Raw genomic sequence first — 13,199 nt, 5'->3', positions numbered from 1 at the left:
TCTCCGGCGGAACTGGAGAACTGTAAAGCTTCGCTACAGAAACTGTTCCGTTACTGTACGAAAGCTGTTACTCGGCAGAGGAAACTGAGTCGAGGATCGTGATGCGACTGTAGAACGTCGTAAAGAGCAGCTTTGAGTATTCAGCCTGGCCGCCTTTTGCCGTTTCTACGGGAAATTCGGCCTTTCTTTATTGATAACCCTGCGTGAATAGGGGAAATCGTTTCCGAATACGCTTCTCGTGAATAAAGCGGCCAACGGGGGATAATAGACGGATGTTTTTATCCCGCTATTCCACGTTTTTCTCTTTTTTCTTTTTTAGTTTTCCTCTTTCTTCGCGTCCCTTTATTGGTCCCTGGTGTTGGGGCTCGTGTTGTTTCGAAGTTTATGTACGCGCGTGAACTGTATGGATTATATGAAAGAATATTCATATAAAAAATATCGACGATAGTTTCACAATCTTATCGATCCTTTATTTCCTGCAGTGAAATATTTGTTGAATCTTTTTCTCTTGTTATTCGCGTTGTTTAGATGTACGTACCTTTCAACCGATAAGACCAAAATAATAAATAATAATACGAATAGAGACACAGAAAATTGAGATTTGTTTTGTCCGCTGATGACGAAGAATGTTTTATTCGGAACTATGAGACAGTAAACCCATCGAAAAAATTTTGTTTGCAAAAAGCAGTGCACTGTACGCACAACATACAAAGATAATTAATCTTTCCAAAAGATGTAACTAAGCAACTCACGCGTCTTTTAGCCATGAAATTTGATAAATATAATAGGCTATAATTTGTACGATGCACCAGATTCTTGTCAAACGCTATAATCAATGAATCTCGTTAGATGTGCACATGCGACTGGAACGTTTCGTTATTTGTTCCATTTGCTCCTCTATGTTGTACATGGAATAACGGCTCGGTTGCGTTTCAAATGTTACCAATATAGCTAATGCCCAGAATTATGTGCCGTCCGGCATTAGGGGAACTCCCCTGTGTTTAATACTTTTCTAGTATATTACATACACATATGTAGGAGTAGTTGGCATAATATTTGGAAAGGAGGTTGTAGTATTAATCTTACTCTTTTCAATTAATCATCTTTTGATTATTTGGTTGATGAAAATAATATAACGCGGAGTTATTAGCCCGATAGAAAATTAATTGGAAATAAAGTTATTATTAATTCAATCATTTATATTGGAGCAACACTTACACTAATTAGTGGATAATAACGGGTGGAAAGCAATTAAATCCTGTATCATGTTGTAACATATTATTTATTAAAGCACATATAATTGGTCATTAAATACTTGAACAATTTTGTATTAAACACTGGTATTACAAACGTTCAAATTTATTAATTTTACGTAAAATAATTCACAGATGTTTAATGTTAGCAAGGGCTAAATATGTATAACTACAGCAGTGAAACTAATTAAATTATCCGATGCTCTAAAGGCCTCAACATATATACAGGGTGGTTGGTAACTGGCGGTACAAGCGGGAAGAGGGTGATTCTACGCGAAAAAAGAAGTCGAAAATATAGAATAACAATTTTTCGTTCGAGGCTTTGTTTTCGAGAAAATCGACTTTGAATTTTCGCTCGGTACGCGTGCGGTACGTTATAACCGATCTCACTGTAGATAGTTGTCTCGATGGACAAATTAAAAAAAAAAGAAAAAAAATTTTTATTCTATATTTTCGACTTCTTTTTTCGCGTAGAATCACCCCCTTTCCGCTTGTACCACCAGTTACCAACCACCCTGTATATATAGTGTACCTCTTAAAATTTCTGATATTTGATTTATTTTCTCGATCTATTCAAAGCTTTAGAAAAATTTCTTTGACATAACATTCTCTGTGATAGGTATGGAATATTATCAACATATAAAATCATTTAACGATCTCGCTTGAAATTAATCAGAGCGTATGGCGAACTCGTCTTTTGGAAACGTAATTTACTTCAACGAGATACCAGATGGGTTTCTCAAGATTTCCCTGTAAAAAAGGAATAATTTCTACTTCTCCTCTGGAACTGAAAGGGACGAGGATGCCGGTGCACGTACCTCTAGTCGTGATCCTAAAAGAATTTGCAATGCAGCCTGGTGGTGGCCGCACGTTTCAAAGTATTTCCTAACTTTAAAGCAGCACCGATAATTAGGTAGACGGTACTTCTCGAATCGATTGTAAAAGAGAAAAACACGCGACCTGGTAGTCACAGCTCGCTGATAAATCGGCTTTGCGTAGTTAGTAAAGTAAATCGGAGATATACATAATCTCATTTCTGGGTGGGGATCGTCAAAGGGAATCCATAAAATCGCGACAACTGCGTCCGCATAGGGTGTCCCTGAAGTTCACGAGATATTCCAGCCAGAAATTCATGGAAAGTAACTATACCCGAATCCCCTAACTTAAGTTGAATAATTCATTCCAAATACAAATACTCGGAAATTCTAAATATTCTATAGAATTAAGAAAAAAAAAGCAAATCTGCGTTTTCAGTACATTTCGTAACAGCAATTTTTACAAAAATATAACAAGTCCTTAATAAACCGAATAAATTTCTTATTAAATCAGACACTTATAGAAACATCGACATACACGAACGAATAACCCGGCGTATAAATGAAACGGTACGTACGAAACCTCTAAAAAAAAAAAAGAAAGCCATAACGCTTGCCGCAACACGGTATCCCAAAAGGACTGAAAACGATCTTTGTTATTAGCGGAATTAAAGAGAAAAAATAAGATCGGTAACCGGGAGAAACGATATCCACCGTACAGAGGAGTTAATAGAACTGAGAGAACAGGGCGGGCGATTAAAAGTGGTTCCATAACAAATGAAACATTCACGATTGAAATTTACGGGGGTTGCGGGTAAGCTCGCAAGCACAGCTTTATTTACGCGAGCCGGCGCCTACTTTGCTCCACGGTAATTACTACGGCAATTACATCGCGATTTACAGTAATTACAAGTTTTACTGGCTGAGCGGAACCCGAATGTGCCGGTCGCGGCACTCTATCCCGAGCGGGGCCACCTTTTGCTATAAAAAGCTCCGGTGGAGCACCGGTAAAAACCATTAATCTACCTACTACATTGCGGTCTACAATACATCTGGACTTAACAGAGAAGTCGTCTCCGCTGCCAGAGGAATTTTTCTTCGACAGACCAGCACCATTTTAATAGTCCCCCTTCATTTCTCCGCTACAAAGGAGGACATTAAGAAACTGGCCAAGAACGCCACATTTTCTCGTGTTTTCCTTTTTCCTCGTGTAATTTGTTTCACCCGTGTTTATTCGTTTGAAAGGGATTTCGATCGCTTGGAACTCGGATGACAAATACGATTATTCAAAGAGAGACGACACTCTTTGTATCTTTACTCGCTTATTGATGAAAAGGTACATCTATGTGACTTTTCATCTTTTCAGTAAAATTCAAAGTAAATCGAGTAGTATTTTGTCACAATAAAGTTCAAATTTTACGTATATAATTACCGAAATATTAAATACGCTTCAGATTCCTGAATAGGTACGTCAATGTGAAACACTATTTATGCTCTTACATGTTATTCGGCTTGTTCCTGCATCCTGGAATTTTAGAAGAATGCACTGACAAGTAGTGAGAATTTCGACCAAATCATAAAGATAGAATAACATCGAATGTACGTATTTAATTGACATATATGAACATACACGATGCATGTATAAATTTATCGAAATTAATAAAACCGAAGCATCGTATCTAATTAATTCATGCAACGTTGCATGTATGTCATTCAACTTATTGTGAAACGAGAAACTGTTACCAACACCATTAAAATGCTTTAACATAAATTCTCGATTCATTAGGTACTTATGGACAGAGCCGACGTTTTCGAGTCACGGCCGCGTTCGAATATTACAATAATTTTGATTGGTGGGCGTCATATAGTTAGCCATATGCGTCATTGCCAGATATTTTCGACATCCACCGTCGCTTATTTGGCATCGTTCGAACGCGTGCTCGGCAAACCATGGCTTATTAGCATCAATAATTTGACAGCATTTAATAAACAATCAGCCAATCTAGTGTCATCTGTCGGTCGAATCTAGTTAAACGATTTAGCCGATAGTAAATTGCACTGTGACATAACATTCTGAATAATTAATAACAGTCCTCTTTCGGACGAGTACGTTCAGTTTTATTTTCTCCACCCTCTACATGTTATGTCTCTATTTTATAAAAAAGATAGCGCTATTTACGTAATCGAATAGGAAAAAAATTCTTCTTCCAGATAATTAGATTTGCTTAAAAAAGGCATCGTAACATTTTTTATTTCAATGTAGAAATAATTGTTAATACATATTATGTTCACGAAGAGAAAGTTAGTCAAATATTATCTGTAACAAAAAATTAAGAAACAATCGCAGACCATTTGATAGTCAGAATCGTCAAGTTCGTCAATGTCGTGTTACAAAATTTCAAGTACATTCTACTACTAATTCGATAACGTTAATCCCTTACAGATAGGGAAAATGTACGTAGAACCAAGAACAAATTACTCTTGTTATTACTTTACGACTACGAACCTCGACATTTTCACCCTTTCCTGTTAACGCTATTCCTTTACAGTCGTATTTATGCCGCTGCAAAGATAACGAACGATACTCGAACGGCGCTCAGCTAGTTTATCTGAATAGCTTTGCTTCGTTCCGCCACTATCGTAAAACGGTCCTATATGCTGAATAACGACTGAAGGAAATAATTAACGCAGAAACAAGATCTATCACCGTATAAATCTGGATTACACGCGACGGTGGAGACGACTAGGGCTTAAGAATCTTTTGACATTTTCATTCGACGATTCCCAAGGGTAGGCCAAGTCTTAATTACCTCGACACGAGACAATTTGTCTTAGCTCCAACTTTACAATGGAATCGAGGAATATGGTTCCGTTATCGACGAACTGTAGATTATTAAATTACCAAGGTATCGATCATTATCATCATCAGGGTTATCCTCAAGACCGTCGAAGTTTATAATTACAGTGGTGATTCTTATACATTTACGGGAAATTTAAGGCGCGAATATGTATAAAATGCGCAGAGTGCAATACTCGTTATAATATTTAGTAAGTGAAACGAATTTATGCCTAAACTTTATTTATCATCTATCTTCGGTAGTTTCCGTTGTAACAAGTATACGTTAATTAATTTTCCACATAACCAACTCTGATTAAATTGTTCGAAATCAACAACCGTTCACACATTCTCACGATAGAACGTCGATGATTCGCGGAATACACGTTGACAGCTAAAAAATTCGCAAAACAGGAGTAAAAATTTTTTGCGCCATTGACATACGGCCTCTTTATCTACGTTTGAGTTATGTGAAAGATTGTTTCGTGCGTCGATAAATTATCAAAAGATTTCACGCTGAAAAGGAACGTGCTTCTTACGATACGCGCAACCAAGAAGCAGAGGGGGGAGGAAGGAGATCGCGAAAGGATTCGCGGCATGCCAGAATAATAACGTTATATTTCATTTTGCCGATGGCGAGCAACGAATGAAAACGTCGGGCAAAAATAAGGCCAGTTAAATTTACGCGTTCGATAAAAAAGAAAATAAACGCGGCTGGTATCTTGGACACGCTCGCCCGAAGGCGATCATCCTCGAGATTCAAAACCCTCTCGCGCATTCGTGGAAACGGAAAGATTACTTATTTACGGGGGCCTGGCAACGCGCAGCAGCTGCCAGGGGATGGAAGAAGACGGCAGCCTTATGTTGCGTTTGATGTTACCTCGAATTGGCTAGTTAAGAAGCAAACCCGTTGATGGATTCGTTTTCCGCGTAGAAAGGTTATTTATGAACCGCACGAGTCGAGGCATCGATCCGTACCGGGAACGACGTGGGGGTTCGAGGATTCTTCGGCAACAGAAACGAATTACGATGCACGCTACACGCATATCTGCCCAATTGGCAAACTAGACGGCTACTAGAATTTCGATTGAAACAAGTTCGAAATAGTCTCCTATTCGATCATGATAATTGACGCTTTTGTCAACGTCAACGACGCTAAAGGGTACTATTCGCTTGTCAGTCCAATCGATTAGACTATGAAACGTTACTAAGGTGGAAATTTGGCAGAACTGTATCAACGATTCGGTATTTTTATCTTCTGATTATCGTAGATCGGTGAATTGGAATATGTATGGCACATCGAATTTTTGCACCATAGGATGAATCTACGTCGAGTCGTTCCTTAAGTCAGTCTTGTTTTATTTTGGATTTATTACTATTTATCTACAAACTCAACTTAATATGAAAAGTTTCAACTTCGTCTACTAAAACTTTTCAATATAACCGATATTCATAAAAATACTCGATGGAACTATATAACAAATTACCTATAGAGCTATCTTCCTTTTGAAATCATTCAGATATAAAGAAAAATAGAGAACAATCAGTGAACTAACGAACCACCCAACAAAATTGCGAATTTCCACGGTAAATACACTTCCAGTTGCTAAACTTTCGCAAAAGTAATTAAAATCAGTCGACCCTAGCCAGAGGTTGGTGGAGAAGTTACGTTGGCCGATAGTCGATACCTGATCGACCGGACACAACAGCGGCGATCGAAACACGTACAATTATTAAAATCTTACTACGGTTCACGTGATGCGGACTTGCATAACGATGCAAATTGTTCGTCTGGAGTTCGCTAAACGCCATAAAAAAATGGTAGTTGTACCGGTCCACGGTTCCTACGTTAATATTCGTCGTATAACGATAGGAGACGAAGAAGAAGAAACGACTCAGTCATCATTGCTCCCCATTTCTCGACGTTTCATGAGCTTGTAACTGGTTAGAGGCTTTTTCCTTCCAGATCAAGATGTCAAGAAAATGTATGGTTACGCCTAGCCGTGAAATTTAGCCAGCATTTTTCTTGTGGTAAATGAAATTGTTCCAATATAACCGAGCCTGGTGCTTGTCACTGTGGACGTTTTCGTAGTCTGTGTTTGCCGAAATATAAAGTTCGCGATAATTTCGTCGGATTGTGACTGCGCCTGTTATATAATACGTTGCGTGAAATTTTTCTTCGTTAGAATTTTAGTTTACAAATGTTGGTCGGATGACCGTCGTTGGTGGAAGATTTGAACTTTTATAATTCAGTTATATTTGTAAAATTAGAACTACATTTACGAATCACGGACTACAAAATTAACATGGATAGAATTTTTTTAAATTGTCATAGGACGAGCATATCGGAAATTGGTGATCTACAGTGGCTACAAAAAGTATTTGTACACCACTGTATTCATTATGGTATTTACATACTAATTAATTAAGTGTAATCAAATTTCGTATCATTTAATGATATTTATGTACTATACTATATTATTATTATTATTCGCGAACCATACGAAGACCTAAACGAAATGATCTTCGGCATGATCTCTAAGTGCCTGAACTAGCCATTTTCCTCCGAAGAGCAAAGTTAAATTTGATAACAGAATTTACGAATCTTACGATGCGGGCAATTCAACATAGAAACTTACTCGGCCAATGATATTCAGTCGGAACTGCCGGACCAACTTTCTAACGGTTCATCTCGGGACACTCATCCACTATCTATCCTCCACCCACGATTTCCCGACTTTCGCGGTTATGTTTCCAAACTTGTAGAGAAGCATCAACGTCGTGTGACCCAAGATGGAAGTCCACGTAACAGTGAGCTATTACGATTGTTTTGTGGAACAAGCGGGTAGGAGAGTGTCATTGATCGATGAGATTGTCCGACCATTGGTCCTCGAAAATGTTCCACGCAATCGTTGATTTTCGACTGACAAGGATGGCAAACGCGTCAGCGAAGAAGGAAAATAAGGAGTGGTATTCGTGATATGTATGTCACCGTGTAACTCGTTAAAACGCGATAACTCCATCTACACGTAAATCTAATCGGGTAGACAAGGCGATGAGGACATCAAACCCCCGTTAACCGCAGCTTGCATCGTCAACCAGCAAGACGACTTGGCCGCCTTAAGCTCGGTCGGAAAGCCACGACCTTAACCGTCAGCGCGTACGTCACCGCAGAATTCTCATGTAATGAGACCTAATCCCGAAGGATGTCTTCGTAGTTTGCGTGCACCACCTTGCTTCTGCTTCTCCCGGGCGCTTTCTATTACCTGGTAAAACTACGCTATCCACCTACCAAACGAATGTGGTTAATTATTCTCCTGGTGGATGTGCGATAATGTTCATACTTGAGATGAATCGCTGGTTTTGATAGTAGAATCGAGAATTAATATCATTTTTGAGAAACTCTTTCGGCCGTTGTTAACACCATATATGGTGGATAAATTTTTTGTTTCAAAATGCAGGATCGGATATTTTGAAATTTGACAGCTAGAGGAAGAAAATATTATGACGCACGTCGGATTACATTTGCGCTTTTTAGTAAGAACGGTAAGTTCTTTTCATCGTTTGGGCGTGAATGTGACGTAGGAAAAGTTTTGTCATACTATGTTGTCCGTGACAGTCATTTGATTCGATACGAATCGCGCGTTCACATTTACGCAAGAGGAAAGAAAATTGTCGAGGTACATGGCAAATTGATAAAAGGAGATTAATTTAGTTTGATTAATGACGAGATTAGATATTTCGAGGCGTTGGTGTGTTCATTGATTTCGAAAGAAGTTCGCTCACACTTCCGAGCGTGATTGATGTTGCCTTGAAAAATGGTTACAATGTAGGTTCAGTTGCGAATAAATCGGTTAGCAAGTATCCCTGCGTATGATTAATTAAAGAGCAGATTTGAATCAAGTATAATTAATTATAAAATTTTACGAGACGTGTCTCTGTTTGTGTTCCATTCTTTTCAAACTTTACAAACACCAATTTACGTTAATACGAATATATGATATGTATATATAATACGTATTATATTGATAGGTATTGATGTTTAGACCAAGCATAGAATAGAAATAAATATTTTACTGTTTCAATATCATTCAGCCAATTTTTATTTCAACACTTTTTGGATTGATTACATATATCGCTATAGTGGGGCGAGAGCAAAGTTCAAATTTTAATTTTAAAGTACAAAGTTTCATTAAAAATCTTAGATAGTAAGACTATCTTTGGAACCTTTGTTGAATTAAACTTTAAATATAGTTTTACGTTCTTTTTAAGTATTATATCAAGTATTATATTACGAGGAAATATCTGTTAGTAACCGCTTAAACTTATAATTAATTTCATGTTAATTTAATTAAGGTTACAGTTAGCGAATTACTGTGAAAGGATACCGGAGGATAATAAAATTTCAAATTTAATCGTCTTCATCACTTTTAATCCAATTTTTATCCTATTATAGTACAATTAACTATAAATATTTCATCTTTTTTGCTTACAGTTCCAATGATTACTATCAGTGGGGTTGTGGGAAAGAAAGTGCACCTTCCTTGTGATATTCGTTCCAACGACAACGACGAAGTCAGCATGGTACTCTGGTACAAAGAGGGTGCTAGTGAGCCAATCTACAGGTGAGCCATTAAACCTTTTACTTGCATAACCAAAAATACGTAAATTCTACTAACACGAAAACCAACCCCCTTTCTCCTTGAGACAGAAAAAGAAAGGACATCGCTTGTTCGCTATTAGATATTTACGCCAAAGTAATATTGCGATAATCTCAATTTATAAACAGCCAGAAAACACCGATGATCAGTGGTAGAAAGAAAAGACACGACGGAACAGCGTGAATAACGAGAGAACACGATAGAAAACTAAATTCTCCCGTACTCCTATCAGCCAATAAAATCCACTGTAATCCCGAATCGTTATTAAAAGCCCCGAATTCATCAGAAGCCTTTAAAAACCAGCCAACGGTTAGAAGGATATCGCGCGAGGCTATGCGACGTCTAAAATTCTCTTGAAACCCGATAATCCGGGAATATAAATTGCCTAGAAGAAATAAAACGGGGAGCACTGCGGGCGTGGTCGTAGGGATGGAGAAGGGACGGTCCAGAAATTCCTCGCGTTATTTTCCACGGTGAACTTCATTTGCTTGCCGACTCGCTATTTCGCTTCCGCGACCCGTGAAATTTTGCATATAGAATGGTGCTTGGCCCGCAAACCTTCGAAGCTCGTCGCTTTCGCGAAGAAGCGCGACACTCTCTATCATAGGGTGGGGGCATGTGGTCGTGGGGGTAGTCGACGTTGCTGCCCGTCGGGTCATATTTAAGAAATGTAATAAGGTGTAAGATATGTGCGGTGGTGGCGATGCATCGTCTCGAGCTTTTCCACCGTTTTCTTCTCTTCCATCCCTAGCAGAAGCGATGTAGGGGTTGAATCGGATGGTTGGAGGCATAGGTCGTTGCCTGTTGTAAAGTCAGTTTAATCCTCGCCGCTAGAGAGGGAACTTTAAATTTAGAGGCAGACAGACACCCCTTGTATCCTCTCGACGAGCTTTTCTTCCTGTCCTCCCCGCGTACCCTTTCCCGGCTGAGGCAGTAAAATATTTATTACGAGACGTGCCGGCTCGCTTATCATACGTGCGCCAGACTGTTAAAGACACGAAATGGCGAATATCGTTTCTTCGGCTTTCACTTGTTTTCCTCGAGTTATCGCGCACCCTCTCATCAACGCTGCGATGTAAAAGCGATGGTAAGCTTTTCATCAGAGTTTTTATAAACGAATTGAGAGAGAATTCGATTTTTTAACTCGGAAAGAAATTATTTTGAGGAATAATTACGATTTAAATCAATTTGAAATTGGTGACGGGACTTTCTCAATGGATTTAACGACGATCGTACGTGTATTTAAATCCCTAAAATGTTTTTTTATTTTTTTTTTTATTTTCAAGAATGTAAAAAGTATATCAAAAGGAAAAGAAAAAGGGAAAAAGACTAGGTTTTGTAAAGATGTGTTATGAAATGAAGCGTATCGAATGTTCACTTTTTAAGAATTGCATTTTTTATTATTACATTTTATTTGTTCTGTTTCAGTTGCTATAGAGAGAAATTCAGTGATATATAGAAAGTTGTGTTTTTGAAATAACATGTAAGCCGGGTGTCCGTATCGGAATTATACGATTTTATGAGTTGCTCGTAAATTCTTAACAAAATCTGGTGCTATACGATGTTTTATTGCTAACATTCACGATCGGTTTATACCAATTCTACGAGGTATAAAAATAGTGCGTGTATTTTACGTACAAAAGTGCACATTTTAGATGCGTAAAACGTGAAAACTACCTCTAAGTTAGGTATATTATCATAGGTCATCATAGGTATGTTATCGAGTGTCTCGTCTATTGCAAGGATACGTTAAAAATCCCTAACGCTCCAAAAGAAATCCGTCAAACTTCTAAGTTTTGAAGAATTTTAAACATCATCTATTTGTTATCTTCTATAGACTTTCTAGACTATCTAACATATATTTTTATAACTTCAAGTAAAGTTATTTCTTTATAATCTCACACATAGTATATTTACAAAGAAGCCGCAAAATTGAAATCGTTTATAGGCGGTTGTAAATTATTTGCTAATTAATTATGCGAAATATCTAAATATTTAGCATATAAATACAGCAGAGTAAACTAATTATTTCATTTCACACATCAGAGGTGCTTTTAGTTCCAAATGTAGCGCAATAATTTGATTAATAATCCCCCTAATTATATTGTATAACCTTCTTTACAATTGGTCTTAATCGGCGATAATCTGCCGTTAAATAATATACGCTAGATATGAATTAGGATAGCACATAGAAGCACACAACTCAACCTTTTCAACAGCAACGCAAATATCGTGTTTCTTTTCCGCACGTAATTATAAAAAATAAAATTGAATTAATCACTTCAATAACCGTTAAAATTCCAAATTTTGCTCAAAGCTTCGATGTAAATGAAATATTAATTAATATTTTCGGTTTTATCATGTTTCGCTTTATGTTCGTTTTTTAATTTCTATTTTCTACTCCCTATAATCACAGAAATGATTATTTCCTTTACGATGTAAATCATTTACGTCCTTTTCATACGGTTTGCATAATATTCTACGCTTTGCTTATACTCTGTTTATCAATGTAGACCAAATTTATTCGTTCGTTCGTATAATACGAGAAATAATAACCTTTCAGATTTCTTTAATTAATGCGGCATAATGAAAACGTATGCTGTAAAGAGAAAGCGAATACCTCCTGTGATTATGACTAAGCACTGTTATACCTGATAAACAGGGGTAATTTTTTGACTAATCCAACGAAACGAAACGTTGCTCCGCCCTCGAGCAAACCCATGTCGGGAGATAAGCGCTGGCTTGTTTTATATGTAAATCTAGTTCTCTGTATGTCGCGTCGTAAAACTCCGACGAATTATGATATTATATTTGGAATCTCTTTTACGAGTTAACTTGACTGAGTTGTTAACGTTTTTAAATCTACCCTCTCACCCGTTTAAATCACCTCACCCGTGTTAACCCCGTCGCGTAGTTGCCGCTTAATCTCATTTGTAATCCTATTACACCGATTTATTCGGTCACTTGAATGTTTCACCCCGTCAGGACGTTTCGTTCATTCGATTCTCCCGATTATCGATTCATCTACTTCGTTTTCTTGGCTGACCTTATTTCTACGTTTTCTTCCTTCTTATTCTCCAGTTCCTACTGCTCCTCCACTCTACCGTATTTTCTTTAGACTCGGCCACCGTCAGCTTTTTATGAAATTTTCCGTAATATTTGTGAGATCTCCGAACAGCGTCCTGAATTGCTCTTAAGGGACATCGTTCCATCGAATTGAATCTGTCCAATTTCATTCGCTACTCCCCTTAGAAACCTTCTAAATCGCTTGCATTATACGAATGATCGTCCTGGTGTCGTTCTTTCGCCAAAGGGTTAATAGTTTACTATCGAAGCCGTAGGGAGACAAAAGATGAGAGCATGTTCTGGCAAAAGACAGGGAAACGCTAGTCAAACATGTTGCAACTTGCAACGTCTGAAGTCACTGTTTTGTAGGTATTCGTTCAATAAGTAATTTCTTTAGAACGTATATAATAAAAATTACTAGAATAATTATTATACCAAATTGTATATTGTACAAGAATTCGTTCCGTGGCTTCGTGAATACGAACTTACTAATACAATGAATTTCGACTAAAATATATATCGTATTTATCCTATTCATTTCGTTACAATTTCAAGGAATTGAACATTT

The 13,199-nt window shown here is 37.6% G+C and overlaps 1 protein-coding gene across 2 annotated transcripts in view; it reads left to right on the top strand.

Annotated features, from left to right (window-relative positions):
- The window catches only part of LOC117232516 (hemicentin-2-like), a 208,386-nt gene that overhangs the window by 134,579 nt on the left and 60,608 nt on the right, over window positions 1-13,199 (top strand). For both annotated transcript variants that reach the window (XM_033491912.1, XM_033491911.1), the window contains one exon: window positions 9,400-9,529. In XM_033491912.1, coding sequence (XP_033347803.1) covers window positions 9,405-9,529 — 125 coding nt within the window. In that variant the 5' untranslated portion in view covers window positions 9,400-9,404. The remainder of the gene's footprint in view (window positions 1-9,399; window positions 9,530-13,199) is intronic.

This window comes from Bombus vosnesenskii, unplaced genomic scaffold, assembly GCF_011952255.1.
Source record: "Bombus vosnesenskii isolate JDL3184/JDL3185 unplaced genomic scaffold, Bvos_JDL3184-5_v1.1 scf7180000013289, whole genome shotgun sequence".
Classification (NCBI taxonomy): Eukaryota; Metazoa; Arthropoda; class Insecta; order Hymenoptera; family Apidae; genus Bombus; species Bombus vosnesenskii.
This window is presented reverse-complemented; position numbering and strand designations above follow the sequence as displayed.